At 41.2% G+C, this 22006-nt stretch overlaps 1 protein-coding gene across 6 annotated transcripts in view; it reads right to left on the reverse strand.

Annotated features, from left to right (window-relative positions):
• pde8b (phosphodiesterase 8B) overlaps positions 1-22006 on the reverse strand; it is a 295986-nt gene that overhangs the window by 59890 nt on the left and 214090 nt on the right. For all 6 annotated transcript variants that reach the window (XM_072257866.1, XM_072257864.1, XM_072257865.1 and 3 more), the window contains 5 exons: positions 10127-10317; positions 8899-8958; positions 8102-8159; positions 3432-3520; positions 545-623 (listed from right to left, as the gene is read on the reverse strand). In XM_072257866.1, the coding sequence (XP_072113967.1) occupies positions 545-623; positions 3432-3520; positions 8102-8159; positions 8899-8958; positions 10127-10317 (477 nt within the window). The remainder of the gene's footprint in view (positions 1-544; positions 624-3431; positions 3521-8101; positions 8160-8898; positions 8959-10126; positions 10318-22006) is intronic.

The raw sequence follows: 22006 nt of genomic DNA on the forward strand, positions 1-22006 counted from the left end.
ACTGCCATCTAACTGCTGAGCTTTGGATCTGCACATTTAAAGAGTGAGCGAAGCCAGTGGGAAGGGAGCTGTAGATAGAATGCAAATCCTGGTTTTTCTACCAGGCAGTTGATGCACTATCAATTACTCCAAAAGACTGGAAGTAGAGTAAATACTGAAAGGCTTTTATTAACAGTAAATGGACCAACGTCCATGCTGAGTATCTGTCCCGGACTGAGAGAGGAGCAGTGACACAATCGCCTTTATTCAGGGGCCTGTGGGAGGAGCCACAGAAGCAGTCAGCAGAGGGGCGTGTGCAGGCCTGTCCAGACCTGTTCAGACAGGAAAACATGGTTTAACCACAGTAGTTTTAGCTCTTTAGTTTTTTTGCAGTTGTTCAGCTGAAGTACACAACTCTCTTTCTAATCATTTGTTCTGAAGAACTACAGTAGCTTCAGAAAGAATAGTGCTCAGAGAAGAATACTGAGTTTGCAAAATGAAAATGTGGAAGTAAATAATAACATATCACTTACAAAGAATTTTCATAGTGTGGTGATTAGGTTACCTGAATAATATGGTCCTCACTTGTAATCTCTATGGCCTCCTGACAGTGTTCCAGGGCTGCAAATATGGAACTGCAAGCCCTATAAAAAAGAACAAGGTTGGACATATTTGAGTAACAGATGCTTGTATTTAATAGTAAAGATACAAATAAACCGATCTCTAAAAATGTAGGCATAAAGACCAGTCATTTTTATGAAGAGGTAAAAACAGATTCAGATTTTTTACCTCATTGTCTAGAATTAAATGAACTGTTTAGTTCAGCTCACTGATTTCCTGTGGTACTAGCTCTTCAACACAAGCTGTCCACTTTAATCCCGTTCCTCTGTTTATCTATTTCCTATTCAAATTATTGTCTTATTCCATTTTAAGTGATGCTATGATTTCTGCTACAGTACCCTGTGCAGTAAGGTGCTTCACAATCTAATTATTATGAAAAATTCTTCGAACCACTTTTCATTTCTCTGATGAAAATCTTAACTTTCTACCGTTTTGCTAATTCACCAACCAGTTTGCACTCACTCAAAACTAAGTATCATGTGGAAATCCTCTGTAATATTCCACCTTAGTATCTCCTCCAGTGCGAGGAAGTTGATCTGTAAAGATTTCTTCTTTCATGATTCTAGATCTAGGGTTCCCAACCTGGGTCCATGGACCCCCGCTTAATGGTATTGGTCCATGGCATAAAAAAGGTTGGGAACCCCTGCTCTAGAATAACCAAAGAGTCATAGAAAGGTAGAGCACAGAAGCAGGCCATTTGGTCCATCTAGTCTGTGGCTAACCACTTCAACTGCTTAGTCCCATCGGCCTGCACCCGGACTTTAGCCTTCCATACCAGTCCCATTCATGTATCTGTCCAAACTTCTCTTAAGACATTGAACTTGAGCTTGCATGCACTACTTGCACCGGCAGCTCGTTCCACACTCTCACAACCCTCTGAGTAAAGAAGTTTCTCCTCACGGTCCCCTTAAACATTTCACCTTTCAACCTTAACCCATGACCTCAGGTGAGGTCCCACCAAACCTCAGTGGAAAAAGCCTGCTTGCATTTACCCTATCTATAATTTTGTATACCTCTATCAAATCTCCTCTCAATCTTCTACGTACCAAAGAATACAGTCCCAAACTATTCAGTCTTTTCTTATAACTCTGGTGTTCTAGTCCTGGCAACATCCTTGTAAATTTTCTCTGTACTCTTTCAACCTTATTTACATCTTTCCTGTAGGTAGGTGACCAAAACTGTACACAATACTCCAAATTAGGCCTCACCAGCATCTTATACAACACCAACATAACATTCCATCTCCCAGACTCAATACATTGATTTATGAAGGCCAATGTGCCAAAAGCTTTTGTTACGACTCTATCTACCTGTGATGCCACTTTCAATGAATTATGGACCTGTATTCCCAGATCCCTTTGCTCTACTGCATTCCTCAGTGCCTTACTGTTCACTGTGTCAGACCTGCCCTGGCTGGACCTACTGAAGTGTAACACCTCGCACTTGTCTGCACTAAATTCCATCTGCTATCTTTCAGCCCAATTCTTTAGCTGATCCAGATCCCGCTGCAAGCTCTGACTGTCTTTCTCATGGTCCACCACACCCCCAATTTTGGTGTCATCCACAAATTTGCCTCAAGACAGAAAAGAGCTCCTCCTCTGTAAATTCTGTACAGGGTCCATGACCTCATTGCTGCTTTGCCTCGCTTCTATAGACTCTGTGTCCGTTTCATGAGTAAATACAAATGCAAAAGTCCTTTTATGATCTCCCCCATCTCTTTTGGCTCCATGCATAGATTACCATTCTGATCTTCCAAGGGTCCAATTTTGTTCCTTGCAATCCTTTTCCTCTTTAACATATCTGTATAATCCCTTGGGATTCTCCTTCACCCTGTCTGCAAGTGTCCTCTTGCATTTCTTAGACTCCATAAATACCTCATTTGTTCCTGCTTGCCTATACGTGCTATGCGCCTCCTTCTTTTTCTTACCCAGGGCCTCAATATTTCTTGAAAACCAAGGTTCTCTAAACCTGTTACCTTTCCCTTTTATTCTGACAGGCACGTATACACTTCGTACTCTTAAAAAGTCACTTTTAAAGGTCATCCACTAACTAAGTGCACCATTGCCAGAAAACAGTTTTTCCCACTCCACACTTGCCAGATCCTTTCTGATACCATCAAAATTGGCCTTTCTCCAATTTAGAATCTCAACCCACAGACCAGACCTATCTCTTTCTGTATTTACTTTGAAACTAATGGCATTATGATCACTAGATGCAAGGTGTTCCCCTACAAAAACTTCTGTCACCTGCCTTGTCTCATTCCCAATAGGAGATCAAGTATTGCACACTCTCTTGTTGGGACTTCTACATACCGATTAAGGAAACTTTCCTGAACACACCTGACAAACTCTATCCCATCTAGTAGAATGATATTTCCTAAATATCTTCTTTTAAGTAGCTTCAAAACCCTGACTGATGTCAGGGTTACAGGAAAAAGGTCAAAGAATGGGGTTGAGAGGGATAATAAATCAACCATGACTGACAGAGTAGACTTGATGTGTCAAATGGCCTAACTGCGCTCCTATGTTTATAGATGGTAATACTTGACATACTGAGAACCTGGTCTTCGTCCCATTCCCACCACTGCTCTCTGACATACAAGGGCCCCTGTCCTTGCACTCCCTTCGTACTTATTAGCCCAAGTTCCTGTGCTCCTTTTGAATAATAACATGATGGTTCACAAATTCTCCTTGACACAGTGGGACTCAGGTTCAGAAGTAAAGACAGTGTATTAGAGTATTAACAGAAATAACATCCAATGGCCTGATAAATCCAACTCCACAGTACCAAGCCATTAATTAATGGAGGCTTACTGTACTTATAATACATACCGCAGTTTGAACTGTAACCGGACTTCTCCATGTTCCAGCTGAATTAATTCATTGTAGCATGCGGTTATATTGGGATTCTCGATGTAGCGCTATGGGCGAAGGAAAATAAGATCAAAGAAGAATGCTATAAAATCTGTAACAAACCTCATAAATGCCTCTCATAACTCTCTTAAGGGGTAAACAGTAATGTACTTCAATTGTTCTGGTGGGCAGTGGATGCACAAGGAAACAGTAAGCACTGTTGGAGATGCCGTCATATTGCAAATTGGCATTCTCATTGTAGATTACGCCACTGAAATTACTTGTTGACAGAAGACGACATTAGAGAAGACTGATTTCTCGAACTTCTGGTAATTTCTCCTTCCTCCTCTTCTGTTTTCATTCCCCACTTTGGCTCCCACCTACCCCACTCTCGCCTTCTCTTCTCCTCACCTGCCTATCACGTCCCTCTGGTGCCCCTCCTTCTTGTTTAGCCCTTTACCTTTTCCACCTATCACCTCCCAGTTTCTCACTTCATCTCCCCTCCTCCACCCACCTAACTTCCCCCCTCACTTGGCTTCACGACCACTTGCCAGCCTGACCTCCCTGCCCTTCCTCCACCTTCTTATTCTGGCTTCTTCCCCCTTCCCTTCCAGTCCTGGTGAAGAGTCTTGGCCCAAAAATAGCTCGACTATTTATCCCTCTCCATTGATGCTGTCTGACCTGCTAGGTTCCTCCAGAATTTAGTGTGTGTGTTGCTCTGGATTTCCAGCCCCTGCAAAATCTCTTGTGTTTGTGAACTTTTTCAAGGCAAGTTCATTGCTTGCATCTTCAGGCCTCTCCGATGTTAACAAACACAAAATGCTGGGGGAGCTCTGCAGGTCAGACAGCATCTACGGAGAGGAATAAATAGCGGAGACATTTTCGGGCTGGCCCTTCGTCAGGACTGCAAAGGAAAGGGGGAAGAAACCAGAGTAAGAAGGTGGGGGAGAGGAAGGAGTATGAGCTATAAGTATAAAAAAGTTTAATTGTTTAAGATAAATACTAAACAAACCCTCTATCCACACAGATATTAGATATTCTAATAAATAGAGTGTGGGCACGTGGCCAAGTGGTTAAGGCATTGGACTAGCGACCTAAAGGTCGTGAGTTCGAGCCCCAGCCGAGGGAACGTGTTGTGTCCTTGAGCAAGGCACTTAACGAGACAGTGCTCTGCGACGACACTGGTGCCAAGCTGTATCGGTCCTAATGCCCTTCCCTTGGACAACATTGGTGTCGTGGAGAGGGGAGACTTGCAGCATGGACAACTGCTGGTCTTCCATACAACCTTGCCCAGGCCTGCACCCTGGAGAGTGAAGACTTTCCAGGTGCAGATCCATGGTCTCGCAAGACTAACGGAAAATAAATAGAGAGAAAGAAATTAGAGAAATGCTGGGATCTCAACAGCATTGTGATTTACACTGACATATCATTAAACATAAGGGAGCTGCTTAATAATAAAACCAGAATATATCAGAGAATTAAATTATATAACCACACCAGGTAGAGTGATTCAAGGCAATTTAATTTGTTCTTATTCATATAGTAAGTCTATAGGCAATAACTGCTGATTGACAAGTATTTTTAAACATACTTCACTTAGCCTCACAGGTTGTATCGTTTATATACCCTAGAATCAGAAAGTCGATCTATTTTCTACCTGTGGCACCAAGTGCTCTGCACTATCTTAAAATATTGTTGTTACAGTAATGTAGGAAATATGGAAGGCAAATTGTATGCAAGATACCACCACCACCAAATATTAGACAGTGTTATTGATGTCAGTTGAGACACGAAAGCAAGAAGAAATCTCTACCTTTCTGGTAAATACATTATGGAATCAATAAGGTTAATCTAGGAGGGAAGATAAGACTTGGACTAATGCTCAAACAAAAGCTAGCATCTCCCATTTTAATGCATTTGTTTTATCACTCTGTACACTCATATTTCCAACACAGTTGAAAAAGTTGCTTCTTCTGATGTTTTCCTTCCTTCTGATTTTCCTTTCCAGATCATTAATAGAACGGCCACCATGCTCATTTTTACATGTTCAGCAAAATACTAATCCAAAGCTAAAAACCTACAGAAATACTTTCCAATTAAACTTAACACAATTTGAGGACCACACAATTCTATAAATGAGCTTCATGACCTTTAGATATAAATCTTTAAGTCCAGTAAAGGACAAAACATTTTGTGCAATATCAAATCAACTATTCATTGTCTTGACAAAAAGTCTGCACTTTAAGGAAAGTTTTTTTTTGTATTATTCTTGCTGTTATCTATGATTAATTAAATAGCACTTTTTGCCTTCTCTATAACTGATGATTGAATTAAATTGATCAAGCCTGTGCCGGGAATAGAGCGAGTGTTCTGTAGAAAGTAAGTTCAGCCTGTGGAGGGCCACACTGATCTACGGAAAATTGAAATATTAACCAAAGCTGATTAAATCTGAGCAGCAAAAGATTTTAAAAAGGCAACGTAAACCAAACACAAACATTTCTGCATTTGCTTTGCTCCTGGGTGAGTTTTGATAAAGATATCTTGAATGAGGCAGCTAAGGTATGGTATAGATATAGTGGGTTACTAAATGATAGGGCAAATAATTAATAATTTACAGAATTTCACAGTAGTCTTCTCTGTCAAGAAACAACTAGTTAAAAACAACACAGGCAAATGTGACATCCTTCTTGGGGCATTTGGTTTACATTTTTTATTCAGTTAATGAGATACTGTATTAAGGGGAATGAAAGAGATATAGAGTCTGATGGCGTGGGACAACTGAATTAAATGCTAAGCACACAATAATTAGTAGAGTATACTGCAATAATCATTTCATTTTAACTTTGTCAATTCAACTCAGTTTCATTGTCAAGATCCAGTCATCAGGACACCGCTCTAAAAAGTATACGACCTATAGCTTCTTCCACATCTCAAAAGATGTGTGCAGTTTTTTGTCTGGCATGCATAAGGCCCAATAACCAATAGCAAGAAGTGTATAAACAAACACAGTTCTTCCTTCACTGCTTCCTTCAGACTTCAGTTCTTCCTTCCTTCCTTCAGACTGCTGGGGCTGGTCTGGTAAGAGGAAGATTGTCATGTGGGGTTTGGAGAAGAAGAGTTGAATCTGGAATTGAGGCAGCAGCTGTAACCCAGTGAATCGGATCAGGACTATTGGGAGAGAAGGATGTGGGAGACTGGGGTAGATTGGGACATTGAGAGTTGGGCAATAGCTGAAATTAGTAAACAGCACCAATAACCAGTACTTTTAGATGCCATGGCCAAGAAAGTGCACCAGTGCCTCTATCCCATAGACAGAGTCTTTGAACATTGCACTCTAACATAGTTCAATATAGACACAGAAAAGAGTTGGTTATGGTGGACCAGTCAATCAAATTACATAAAGCACGCCAGCACCTCTACTTCCTCAGGAACTAAAGAAATTCAGTATGTCCCCATTGCCCCTGACTAATTTTTATAGATGCACCAAAGAAAGCATCTAATGTGGATGTATCACAGCTTGGTGTGGCAACTGCTCTGTCCGAGACTTGCAGAGATTTGTGGGCACAACTCAGCACATCGCAGAAACCAGCCTCCTGTCCATGGTCTCTGTCTAGTACTTCTCACTCCCTCGGTACAGCAGACAACGTAATCACAAACTCTACCCACCCAGACATTCTTCTCCCCCCTCCCACTGGGGAGAGAGATACAGAAGCCTGAAAGCACGTAATACCAGGCCTGATTGCAGCTTCCTGGCTTCTTGCTGTTATAAAACTGTCAAACAGTTCTCCAGTATGATGAGATGGACTCTTGGTCTCACAATCTACCTTGTCAAGGCCTTGTACCTTATTGCTTGACCGCAATGCACCTTCTTTGTAGCTATAATGATTTATTCTCCATTCTGTTATGCATTTGGCTTGTATTACCTCAATGTACTGAGGTGATGAAATGATCCATATGGATGGATTGTAACACTAAATATTTCACTAATAATAAACCAGTTTGCCAATAATCAGAATCAGGTTTATTATCACCGGGGTGTGATATGAAATTTGTTAACTTAGCAGCAGCAATTCAATGCAATACATAATATAGAAGAGAAAAAAATAAGTATATCAATTACTGTATATGTATATTGAATAGATTTTAAAAAGAGCAAAAAACAGAAATACTGTACATTATAAAAAGTGAGGTAGTGTCCAAAGATTCAATGTCCATTTAGGAATCGGATGGCAGAGGGAAGAAGCTGTTCCTGAATCACTGAGGCTTCTGTACCTCCTACCTGATGATAACAGTGAGAAAAGGGCATGCCCTGGATGCTGGAGGTCTTTAACAATGGACGCCCCCCTCATTCCAGACAGTGATGCAGGCACATATCAAATCAAATTACACAAGTTACACATGTTACTGAAAGACAAGTGCACAAGCTATTCATCTCTTTGTCCATCACTTTAAATTTAATAAGTTACATATGGCAGCTGCGATGAAAACTTTACAACTGCACACGTTTGGGAAGGAGGGTGAATGCTTTTGAAACTTTCTCTGTCCTTCCTACACCACCAACCCAGATACAATTAAATTTTACTGTTCTCAACTGAATTGCTGCAAATGTGAAACAAGCAATGGAATGGAATTATTATGGAATTACGTACCCTGTTAAAGCCAGCGTTAAGAAGAGGCAAGACAGAAGTCTCCTCTTGATTATTAGACCTGCAGGAAGACACAAAGTGTTTACTTATCATTGCTCTGAATACAGTGTTCTATCTGATGCAGCTTAATAAACCACAGGATTGGTAACGGGTGATTTCCCAGCATCTCACTCATGGATTCAGCTAACATCATCATGATTTCCTCTGTAAAGTGGGGAGGGGAGGGGGAGAGGGGGGAGGGGGAAGAGAGATGGGGAGAGAAGACAAGAGTGAAGGAAGGGGAGCACAGGGAGAGATAGAAGGAAGAGAGGGAGAGAGAGGTGAGAGGAGGTGAGAAAGAAACAGAGAGGAGGAAGGAGGCGAGAGGGAGGGAGGTAAGGAGGGGGAGAAGAGTTGATCCGGCCGAAGGGTTGATCTGGGAGCGGTGGGTGTGAAGATAGAGTGGGGAGGGATGGGAAGAGAGAGGCGGGGGGAAGAGAGAGGCAGGGGGAAAGAGAGAGGCGGGGGAAGAGAGAGGCGGGGGAAGAGAAAGGTGGGGGAAGAGAAAGGTGGGGGAAGAGAAAGGCGTGGGAAGAGAGAGGCGGGGGAAGAGAGAGGCGGGGGAAGAGAGAGGCGGGGGAAGAGAGAGAGGGAGAAGGGATAAGGGGTAAGAGCGAGAGAGACAGAGACATAGAAATAGATAGATAGATAGATAGATATCAAATTGGAATAATGACGTTATGGTCCATATGAAAAAGCTGGGGCTGGATCAGGGTAACATTAATGCCCATGAAGTGTAGCAGAGAACCCCAATAACTTACATCTGAGGAACTACAACCAGAATCACTGTGGTTTCTCCAGGGCTTGTGGCTCGAATTGACCTAAAAGTGAAAAAGTAAATTTGACAATCTGGGAAAAAAAAGCAAATGCTCCATCAAACCGGCCTCACTCTCTAGCAGTCAGAACATTACAACGAAGCACATCCTCCTTGTCCCATTTCTCCTTTGCTCACATTGCCTCTTCCACCACACATTGACCATGTAACCCTGGGATTAGCAAATGAAACCAGAGTGAATAAGAGAAAAAACATACCCTGGAAATGCTCTCCTTGCACCTCCCAGGCTAATGGATCACTACCATCTGTGACAGGCACACTAGGCTCTCAGCTCATTGGGTTTCTGGCTTGACAGCTACAACACTGGGTGCTATTCATTTGCAATCAAATAAGGGACCATGTCTTCCTCACTAGAGTTGTAAATTGTCCAATCAAAAGATGGCTGCACACTGGGGAGATCAACAGTGATATAAACAAGAATTGCATGAAGCTGGACAAAATGTTGTAAATTTGTTAAAACAGGAAATTCGTGAATTATCCAAATAAGACACGCTTCAGTGTCTGAGATCAATAGATTGTTGGGCACTGAGGGAAATAAAGGGCACAGGAATGAGTAGAAAAGTAGACCCAAGTTAGGAACTATGAGAGCACAGGTTTAAAGGGTTAGAGTAAAACTCTGATAATGTGGGACAGTCATGACTCTGATGGTGCTGGCCTGGCAGATTTTCCAGACAACTAGATGTTACTCTTAATAATACCTCAACACAATTTTATTTCACTTATTTTACATGTTACATGGCAGTCTAATACATTCTCCCATGAATTTGGTAAGTTTCAAGGGAGCAGGAAACGTGCAAGGAATTTGGGCCAGGGGTCCAGCCTTGTTGATCTCTAGTATTCCAGAAAGCAACTCCAGCCCTAACTGCACTCCCAACATGCAGGCCAAACCTCTGTCCTGGAAGCATTCCTGGCTCCGACTGTACAGCCCACCTGTACCTCCCAGTCACACTCTGAACTAATGAGTGAGCCAAATGGTTAACCAACAGGATTTCTGAACAACTGGATACCGTATTCTCAGAGCTGCACTGCCTGACATCTACCGCTCCTACTTCTCATGTTACTGTTTCAATAATTCCAGTATCCATGCAATTGAATGTCAGGAATGGATGCGGCTGATTGACTGAAAATCATTGCCAGAAGGGCTGTTGCCTTACCTGCAAAGGGCTTCAGCATCAAAATATTTGGTATGTCTGTTGTCAATGATAATAATTTCATGATGTTTGTCCAGGAAGTATTCCAGTGCAGACTCTGGCGACCTGGCAATGTTGCATTTGTATCCAGCTTTATCACATGCCCACCAGAAGCCATCACTCTGACTATCCTCTTTACCGAAGACCAGCAAGACCTACAAAAATGAGTTATATCAGGCCGGATAGAAACACTTAAACCCAAGCTCACTTAATTAACAGCCCTGCCTCTGTACTGAGTCAGTGCACATGATAGATAAAAAAAAGCACTTACCGGAAACTGCGGCACTGATAATTGCGGATAATGAAACTGGAACACTTAACTGAGCCTCAATGGTCCAAATGGAATTTGAGGGTGCACTCACAAAGTTTAAGATAAGCACATTAGGCACATCTTATGATGAATGAGATTCCACAAATACATTATCAAACTAGGCCCACTTTATATCAGCTCCTGTACTCCTGTTACAATCAAGGAATTAAATCTTGAATAAATCTGGAAATTTCATAAACCATGCAAGATGATGTTTTTCCATGGTTGTGGCTTTAAAGTAATCTTTTGACCTGGGTACAGATTTGACTTTCATTTTCAAGATTCAAGATTGCTTATTGTCATTCTTCAGTACTGAAGTGAAAGGAGATCGAAACGATTGTTACTCTGACTTCTATGCAGCATATTAAGAAAAAATAGCTTAAAGAACATAATATACTGTACATATGAAAGCAATCCTATAAAACACTATGTATAAATAACTGTATGAGTGAATGATGAAGAGACCGTCTGGATGCTTGCTGGTCCTGTTGAGTTCACACAGTGCATCCTTGGCATTAGCATGGGGGGGGGGGCAGGTAATGTGGCTGGCATTTAACTGTAAGATGTTCAGTTGTTACAGAACACTTGACTGCTAGTTAAAAAAGTGTCTGTTAATGTACACACAGAGTCCACTTCCTTTTGATTTCCCTGACAGGGGTTTCTTATTCGTGCAGAATAGAGGCATCCGGTCGAAGTGGAACGGTCAGCTGGGTGTGTTATTGCCTCGCCATGTTTGGTGAAATGCGAGATCTCATGTGAGATTGAAAGGGACAGGAGTGCTTCAGGTTTCAAACAACAGCCACCTGGGCTTCTGTCCAATTGATCCAATGGTCACTTGAGAACAGAACTCTACCCACAATCGATCTTCCAGCAGTCAGCATGACAGCCAGGGTTGTAGTGGCCCAGGACTGGAGGACTTCTGTGGGGTATTCATTTCTAACTGTGACCCACCAACCAGAATCCAATGTCTGGTGAACAACTTGGGACATTTTCAGGAATGCTCTCCGTGCCAACCGAAAGAGCACTGAACTATTTACCCTTAAATACAGTCTCTCTTTAAAAATTAGTAAAATTCAATAAGTTGTTTAACCTGCATAGTTTATTGATATTTATAGAGCACTTTCACTTCACCGACATGCTTTGATACGCTGGTTACATGAATGTGTGCTTCTAGTCTGCTCTGATTGTCACTGAGAAGGTTAGAACACATGTTAAACCACAGTTCTAGTGGAATCTTATAGTTTATTGAAGAAGCTATTTTGGATGAAATGTACAACCAAGGGTGTATCTGCCTTCACAAACTGATGTAAAATATTCCGTAATGTTTCATTAAGTGTCAGTGGCCCAGCCAACACTCGCTTCCCGAGCATTAGTATCAAATATCAGCTGAATGTATTTGTATTTGTGGGCCCTGCCATGTGCAAACTTGCAGAAGAGACTAAAGGATGTGGTGGCATTATAAATACGCTTTCTTTCTTTACGTTATGCTTACATTAACTTAGGAAATATACTTTTTCAAATATTTTTAAGTAATGACTATCCAAATTAAGCATAGAAATGATTATGTAAGCACGAGGGGGACAGAAATCTATTAAATCCTTTATTTATAGATGAAAGTGGTCACATTTATGAGTACCAAACAAAGAACAGGCAGTACTGGTGTAAATCACTAGGGAAGCTATTGATCATTGAGACATACCATCTGATTTGTTCCTCACAGACTTCAAAAGTAAATGGTCGGGAAGTTTCAGACACCTCTATTATTCCTGCAATATTGGGATATGACTTGTTGGCGATCTTATCACAAAAATGTTTAACACTTACATATCAAATTCCTGTCTTCACTATTTACTGGAACTATTAATAAAGTTCAAAATAAATGAGTTGCTGTGGGTACTTAAATAGCATCAGGAGGATTCTAGTGTACGTTCACTCAGCTTCTTGCATCAATGACCATTTCCCAGCCACTGCATTCTGAAATGTTTTCTGAAACCAGAGGGTAAAATTCTAAAAATACTCCGATAACTAGCTAGTCACAAGATGGTAGTGAAGATCCTCTGGTGTCACAAACGTTTCTCATGCCATAATGGAAGCAGCTTTTGGCTTTGTGATGTCTCCACTTTTGGTATTTGCAGACAGCTGTGCAGACACCACTGGTGGAGCCTATACTCTTAGATGTCACCAGCACCTCTGCTGTAGTGACATTACAATAAGATGTGAAGATCTGTCTTTCCAGAAGGTTGCAAGGCTCTTCTAAAACATCCCAAATACAATGTCACACATTATTTGGCATTGCTCCACAGAAGCTGTGCCAATGTGTTTCTTTCTGTTTTATGTAGGAACCTCCCAAACTGATGCCTGCATCATCAAATCTGAGCAGAAAAGTAGATTACTTCAGCAACTGACCTGACCACACTCCTGACTGCATACCAACACAGATAAATCTACTTCATCAGACTCAGATACAGCCAGGAGGAGCACCTGCCAAGAAACACACATGATCAGGGTCGAGTAGAGATGGTTGCTATAAAACGGGAACAGCTAGAATAGATGGTCCGAACTTTGCTGTAAATGCCATGGATACTTATAATTCCAGCTCCACTACCACATATGTCTATCAACCCACAGTGTGACTCTTCTGAAAATAAATTTCCATGCTTTGTAATTACCTTTGTAATTGGAAGGACCAAAGGAATCCACAAAATGAAAATAAGCCGCTGCTAACTGAGCAGCTGAGGAAAATGGTATCTGCAAAAGTAATCATGTAATGTAGAAATAGAACCACACACACAATCTGTGAGTAATATTGCAAGTAGAAAAGCACAAATGGAGAATATTGAAATTGTCATCAATTTTACTTATTCTTTAAATAAAAACCTTCAAAGATTTGAGCAGTGAGTCACAGCAGCAGTAGAGAAAAAGAAAAATCAAAGAAATAATGACAACTGATTATCGCATTCCAGTGATCCCACTGATTCACATTCTACTGTGGCTGCTATTGTGGGTCTAATGGGGCTGATGAAGAGCCTGCGTGAAGCCTCAGAAGTAAGGTCATTTCTCACTTGCTGAATTCAGTCCCTCAGTTTTATTGAACACTCTTTGGATTTAAGTGTGCATCTAAGCTCAAGTAACTGGTGTGTACGGTACATCTGTTTATTTTAAACCTTGTTAAACTTAAAGACACGCCCCATAATAAGGTAGAAGATAAAGGATTCGGCAAAACCAAAGTTAACAGTTGGATCACATTGTCATTCTTATCTTGGCCAAGTGAATGAAAGAGAATTGTGAAACGTGAAATGTGCCACCAGATCAGTATCACCCGGCTGACACTATTACATAACAACACGATTTATCTCGTTCTGCTATTGTACACTTCGAGAAAAGTTTCAGCCTGGTTCAATTGAAATTAGATCTGAGAACAAAGGAAAAATTAAGATCTACCAAAAGCCTATTAATGAGTCTACATTGACGTCAGACGCAATGGAATTGCACAAAACACTAATCAAGTAAACTAGAAAATGGATTTAAAACATATGCTTAACAAGACATGGGAATTATAGAAACAGAGTTCCTCTCAAAATTGAGGCTGAAAATCCTCTTTGCCTTGCATCGAGTTCCAAAGGACCTTTTGAAAGTGTAGACTTCATTGCTTAGTACATAGAACATAGTTCAGGCCTTTTGGCCCACAATGTTGTGCCAACCCTTAAACCTACTCCAAGATCAAAGTGCAAAGTAAATTTCTTGTCAAAGTATATATACAACCATGAGATTCATTTTCTTGTGGACATACTCAATAAATCCATAATAGAATAATAGAATCAATGAAAGACCGCACCAACTTGGGCTTTCAACCACCGTGCCAAAGACAACCAAACTGTGCAAATAAAAAAAAGAAAGAAAGAATAATAATAAATAAATAAGCAATAAATATCATGAACATGAGATGAAGAGATCTTGAGGGTGAGTCCATAGGTTGTAGGAACACTTCAACGATGGAGGCAAGTGGAGTTGAGCGTTTAGATATACCCTTCAGGTTCAAGAGCTTGATGGCCAAGGGGCAACTGGGGAGGGGGTGGGTAACTTCTAACCCTTCTCTCCCATAGAGCTACACACACAAAATGCTGGAGGAACTCAGCAGGCCAGGTAGCTTCTATGGAAAAAGTACTGCCGACGTTTTGGGCTGAGACCCTTGCTGCCTGGCCTGCTGAGTTCCGCCAGCATTTTGTGTGTATTGCTTCGATTTCCGGCACCTGCAGATTTTCTCTTGTTTGTGATTCCTCCACGAGCCTACGTAAGAACCTCTATGGAATCTTCATAATATTATTTAAGGAGTGAGGGGATGTTGCATTCCTCGCTCACAGGGTGATCCTATGCATCACCAGCCGGCTAAAGTAGAGAGTAGCAGTTGGCCTGGATGGGACTGTGCTGCAGACGAACTAAAATAAAACAAGTTAACGTTGCCCTCTTGCTCCTTATCAAACTTAACTGTAAAGAACGATGTAGGGAGAATTGAAATCTCCTTTAGTAACAAGTTCTGCTGGAATTTCCAGTTTATGTGTCTGAAATGCAATTGTCTGTTGAACACATTCACTGATTTCACCCTCCCCCCAACTCAGCTTCACTGATTTACACATAAACTTTGCATAATCATTGGAATGGAGCATTTGGAAATAGAATAAACTGATAACAGATGAAATTATTTCCTTATTTGGTCAAACAACAAATATACCTTGAACAATGTGATTGATTGTCTCTGGCATTATAAGATGTCCCAATGATAACAAATAGCATAGAATATGTTTGTAAACTGATTCCTGAGAACTCTAACAAAACGAAGATCAAAAGCATTTGAGCTATAATGTCAGGGACCTAAATTAAAAATTAACCAGACAAGAATGATTAGAGTGTGCGCTGCAGAACTAATAGGAAAGGGAAAACCAGGCTGTTATGCTAGCAGTCAGGATACTCTACACTGTACATCTATTGAAATTTGTCAGAAGTTTTACATTACGTGTTGAATCTGCACAAACTTCTAAGAAATTAGAGGCGCCGTTGTGTCTTCTTTGTAGTGGCACTTATATGTTGGTCCCAGGAATGGTTTTCTGAAATGATAACTTCAAGGAATTTAAGGTTACTGACCCCCTCCTATCTTGGAATCATCATTTCTTCATCATCTCCAGCTCTAAATCCAACAACTCCTTCCCTAACAGTAGGACTGTAGCAGCTTAAGGCGGTTCAGTACCACCTTGTTTCCATCGAATAAGAATGGAAGAATGGACAATAACTGGAGATCTTGCCCAGATTACCTTTATCTTCTGTTTCTTCCTTTTGTCCTTCTCTCCTTCACTCCAGAACATCGTCAGGAAATTTTATAGATGTGCCTGCTTCTCAGGCTCAGCAATGACTTTATTGTAATCTTACTCATTCTTGCTGCAGGGAACTTTTGCCATGTATTATCATATTCTCTGCTTCCAGGTTTGGTGAATGAGGGCATGAAACCCTAATCTTGACCATTGGGCCCTCAACAGTCTCAGTGTCAAACAAGGCTAAGTCATCACCCTACGACTTTCCCCATCTTTCTTGCTGCAATACTGCAGCCTCCCTCCAACTATCTTCTCACTGAAGTGTAGTTAACCTGTAGGACAAATAGGAAGCCGTTCAATTTATTTCACTCCTTCTCCAGAACCAAGAAGAACCCGGACACCGAGCTGTACACAGATGATGCTTGCATATGTAATGTGTTTAGAAGCTGAACTCCATCATCAATCTGTTCACTAAGACATACGGGAATGTCATTTACATTAACATTGGCTAAAATAACTTTGTCAACTAACCGGACCCCACTGCACAATCCTGCATTTTGCCAAGTGAAGTCAACGGCCAGGCGCTGGAAACCAGTTACTGCCTTCCACATCTCGGGATCTACCTTTCTACAACGTCAGACATTAATGGCAAAATGCACCGTTACCACCAGCATAACCCTTGATCACAATGATGTGAGTACTTGAAGATCAGTACCTCAAACTGGCACAAACCTCATGCCTTTCTGAGTCACTGTGATCCCTACACTCCTATAGGACATGGATTACCCACAGGAGGCACCTCAAAACACTGAAGAGATGCCATCAATGCTGATTCTGTAAAACCTTCCAAATCCATTGACAACTTAAGTAAACCGACAGCAGGGTCCTCTAACAACAGCGACAATTTCACGGTTTCAATTGGCTAGAGAAGTTAGTAATTTGCCACACATTAAACAGCCAAAATAGGCAGACCGCAGTAAGCAATCTCACAGAGGAACTTGGCTGGTGAGCAGAAGGAAACCGGGCACCCTGCATCAGGACTGAGGGTGGAAAGGGCAGGTGCCCGCTATAAAGAGGAGGGGGTGAGTTATTGGACCGAAAAGTGGTAAAAGATGACAGGCAGTTTGCACCCAGTAAGGGGCTTGAGTTGTGCAACAGTGGCAGGTGGATGAAGGCAGACAAAGATAAAAATGCACAGGCAGAACCCTCAACAGCATTAATGTACAGAAGGATCTGGGGGTCCACATCCATAGCTACATAAGAAGAGAGGCTGGTACAGAAGGCATAAGGCACATTCTCCTTCATTGGTCAGGGCAGAGTCACTGAGAACGAAAGTTATATTGCAGCTATATAAAACTTCTTATCTTTATATACTTTATAAAAGTATATAAAACTTTGGTTCAGCTACACCTGGAGTATCGTGTGCAGCCCTTTGTTGTGCTATTACAGGAAGGATGTGGAGGCTTTTGAAAAGCTGCAGAAGATGTTTACCAGGCTACAATGAGGCCTTCCAATGGTCAGGGTCGACCATTTACATTGCGCCCTAGTTATCCACGTTATCCGCAAGCCAGGACGGTACGATATGGACAGCAAGCTATTGTCCATGCTGCAGGCTCCCCCTCTTCATGCAGCCGATCCAAAGGAACGGAAGAAACAGATACAGTTTGGCACCAGCGGTGTCGCAGGATTGCCAGTCAGCATTGACCTCAACGTAGGCCTGCCTTAGGGACAACAGCTCTGCATTTTTTCCTCAGGGTTTGTTCCTGAAGCTTTCCCCATGAGTGGGTATAGCCAAGGCAGCAGAGATTTGAGATCAGAGCTTTCCTTCTCCTCGATGTGCTGCCAACCATGGATGATGAGCCCTATCTGCCCGAAGTGACTGGTTTTAAGGTGCTAGTAACCCACCCTTGCCCCTTCTCCTCTCAGTAGAAATGGTTCCACCGGGCATAGTATCTAAGTGACACATGAAGGCCAGGAGCTGGACTTGGTTGTCAGAGGCTATTTGAGAAACATCCATTGGGAGCATTTAATAGTTAGTGCGAGCTTGTCTCCACTACCACCCTGGCTATAACAACCTCAAAGAACCTTTATCAGGATGATAATAAGAAGAGAATGGACAAACTTAGGTTATTTTCTCTGTGGCATTGGAGTCTGAGGGGAGACCTGATAGAAATTTATTAAATTATGAGAGGCATAGGCAGGTAGATTGAATCTATTTCCAAGGTTAGGAATGTCAAATACTAGAGGATGTGTGAGGGAAAAAGTTTAAGGGTGAAGTACCACTAATTTCTTTTTAAACACAGGAGAGGTAGATTACCTGGATCAGACAGCTAGTACAGTGCTGGAGGCAGATACAATAGTGCTATTGTATAGAGGCTTTTAGATAGACACGTGAATATACAGGGAATGGAGGATGTGGATCACGTGTAGGCAAAAAAGATTTAGTTTATTTAATTTATTTCTTTAACTTAAGAGATATAGCACAGTTACCTACTGTCCCTACATCTTTGGAATGTGGGAGGAACCGCAGTACCTGGAGGTCACGGGGAGAAGGTACAAATTCCTTACAGACAGCGGTGGGATTGAAACCCAGGTCATTGGCACCGTAATAGCTTTACGTTAATGTATGTGCTTGGTACAGACTTTGTGGGCCAAATGGTCTGTTCTATCTTCCATTTTATTTTAATCACATATATGGAAGTTGAAATTTTCAAAAGATGATGCCTCGAGAAGGCTCCATCCATTATGAAGGGACCCCTACATTTCCCCCACCATCAGATTTCTGAATGGGCCATGAACACTGCTTCATTATTTTGCTCTCTTTCTGCACTATTTATTTTTTATATATTCTTATTGTAACTTGTATTAATTTGTAATGTATTGAACTGTACTGCTGCCATAATACAACAAGCTTCATGACATATGTCAGTGATAATAAATTTGATTCGGAATTTTTAACCAACTGTTCCCATGACTCCAGGACAGATGCACACTCTGCTGAAGTTTCCAGAACCGCAACAGGTTTTTCAATTATCCTATTTTCATTTATGATCACCTGGACTGGAAGATTCCCCTGTAACAACACCAAAGGTTCTCAACAATTGGAAGGGAACTCATTTAGTATGAAAAAGGCACACTGGGACGACAGGGGTAGGCAGCGGGGTTTACACACTTGCAGATTACTCTCTGTGGTAGAAGTGAAGACCTCACAAATCACCCTTGGAAACAGGGGATGTGACGTGTGATGGACACAACAGCCCTGTGTCTGCTCACTGTCTGCACGTACTCCAGTGGGTGGAGGGCTGTGTGGGACAATGCAATTACAATTGCAGCACAAATTCTAGCAACACGGCTCATGCGACTGAAACCACTGTCTTACACATCACATTTTAAAGTCGGATCAAAACAGTTTACCCCATTGGTGCCAACCTGTTTTGAAGAAAAGATCTCAAACAGAAATTTCTTTGTGGAGTCGCAAGTCCTCAGATTCCTTCTTCAATCTTGCTCATCTTCCCAGAGAAGAGTGAGTGATATGGGATATTTTTACGATCGTGTGAAAGGTCAACAGACTTTCATCTTTCCCAACATGTAACTACAGTGTTAACTTGTGAAATTCAACATGTTGCCATTAGAGGTGCCCTCACTGAAGTTATGTCCAAAGTTTTGGTGATGGTGTCATAGCTCACACACAGCAAATTGTCACATACCAACATGAGTTACTACGGAAGCAGCATTTATCTTGGTAGGACTGTACGATCAAGGCTCTAGACATAGTCACTGCTATCTCTGTAGCTGAGCTTAGACTGTGGAACTGAAATGGCTGATCTGTGTTCATTGTTTCATAAAACTGCTTAGTTAAAAGTTCTAGGAGGATAATTCTATTGTATATTATTTTTGCTATAGACCATTGAGTTTCTTTGTACCTGTAGTTTGTCACTGCACTCTCTCCCATCCATGAACATAAGAAATGAGAGTAGGAGTAGCAATTTTGCCTTCTTAAACCAGACAAGGTCATCTCTCATTCTCCTGGATCTGTTCAGAGTACAAGGCCAACTTTCTCAACCTTTCTTTACGTCAGACACTCAATCCCAGGAAACAAGCGAGTGACCCTTCTCTGCCGTCTTCACCAGAAGTATATTACTTCCTAAATGAGTAGACCAAAACAATTCACCTTTACTACAGGTATGGCCTCATCCCAATGTTTTCACACTAAATACTACAAAAAATGTAGTTGACCTTCCTTACTACTTGCATGCTTGTAAAGGACACTTAGATCCTGCTATACCATAGCATTCAAACCCTTTCCTGTTAAAAAACAATATTCTGCTTTTTGATTCTTCCTGCCAAAATGAATAACCTTACATTATATTCCATCTACAATTGCTCATTCATTTAACCTTTCTATATCCCTTTTGCAGGCTCTTTGTATACTCCTCAGTAGTGCTCTATTATCAGCAAATCTGGTCACAAGACACTCAGTCCCTTCAAAGTCATCAGCAAACACTGTGAATACTGAGGAAGCAGCACAGATCCTGGCGACCACCCACTAATTACAGTTTCCCAAATTGAATGAGGTTTACTTATTCCAACTCCTGTTCTCCATTAGTGTGCAAATACTCCATCTACACTGGGGTTCCCAACCTTTTCATGCCACGGACCCCTACCATTAACCAAGGAGTCTGTGGACCCCAGGTTGGGAACATCTGATCTACACTGATATATTTCTCCTAAAGTTATGAGGTTTTATCTTCAGAAGTAACCTATCAAGAAGAATCTTACTGAATATATTCTGGAGTCCTAAATATACTAGATCTATTGGTTCCCCTTTATTTGCTTATTTATTAAATCCCCAATGCACTTTAATAAATTTGTCAAGTATGTTCTTCCCTTTCATAGCCATGCTGAATCTGCTTGATTGTAATAAGATTTTCTAAATGGTTTTCTACTACATTCTTAGTAATGAACTCCAGCAATTTCACTATGACAAAGAGCAGGCTAACTAGTTTATAATTTTCTGCCATCTGTCTCCCTCCTTTTTCTAATAGGGACATTAAATGCAGCTTTCCAGTTCACTGGCACCTTTCCAAAGTCCAATAATCATTTGTCCTCCATCGGTCCAACTAATTTTTACACCTTAGGCAGGCAAACAGTTTCAGAAGTTTAGTCAGGCATTAGTCCTACTAGTTTGCCTAACACATCTTCTCTCTATTTCAAGTTCCTCCCACCATTTTGACCCATGGTTTTCACTAATATGGAACGCTGCCAGTGTTTCCTACCATAATGCAAAATACAACACAAAAATTACTGTTTCCACTAGTTCCACATTTTCCACTATTAGTACCCAAATCTCATCACTTCTTATACACTTGTAGAAGCACCTACTGTCACTTTCATAACTTACCTTCTCCTTCTCTATTATCATTTCAGTCAGGCTTTACTGATTTTTTAATCTTTTCCCTATTCCTTGGCCTACCACTAATATTCACAATTCTTTACGTCTTTCCTTTCAAATTTGATAACATCCTTAACTTTCTTAGATGGGCATAAAGGGATCATTCATCTCTTCTAGTCTTTATTTCCCACTTGAATTTATCTTTGTTCAGAGTTATGACATTTCTTTTTAAATGTCTGCCACTGCTTATCTACAATCTTACCTTCTAATCTAGTTTCCCAGTCTCCTTCAGCTAAATCAGCCTTCTTACAAATGTCATTGCCTATAATGAAGTAGCTCCAGATTTAAGTTTCCCACAGTCAAACTGAATATGAAATTCTGTCACGTTGGAGCCACTTTTTCCTAGAGATTCCTCTACTATGAGATCATTATTAATCCTGTCCAGCTGACCAGATCTAAAATAGCTAGATCCTTGCTTGGTCTATTCTTTTAGAAAGCGTCCTGACTATAGAACACTTGTGACATGATAAAATGCCCTGTCACTAAATGGATTCTGTCACATCATGTTTTTATGTTCGTGTGGTTCAGCCATTGTTAGAAGAATGGATTTGTCACTGTGCTATTTGTCAAAGCCCATAGGAATAATGAAATTAAAAGGCAGGTGGTATCCTAGGCCAATCACCTGAAGAACAATGATGTCTTTGATTTATTTCACTTTGATAATGTTCCGCACACCAATGTAAAGTTTGTCTCAGAGACACAGCCAAGATGAGAATTTTGTAACATAGGTAATGCAGCGATACTCCACTAGAGACACTTCCTCACAAACTCCAGTGGTC

This window comes from Mobula birostris, chromosome 5, assembly GCF_030028105.1.
Source record: "Mobula birostris isolate sMobBir1 chromosome 5, sMobBir1.hap1, whole genome shotgun sequence".
In the NCBI taxonomy this organism is placed as follows: domain Eukaryota; kingdom Metazoa; phylum Chordata; class Chondrichthyes; order Myliobatiformes; family Myliobatidae; genus Mobula; species Mobula birostris.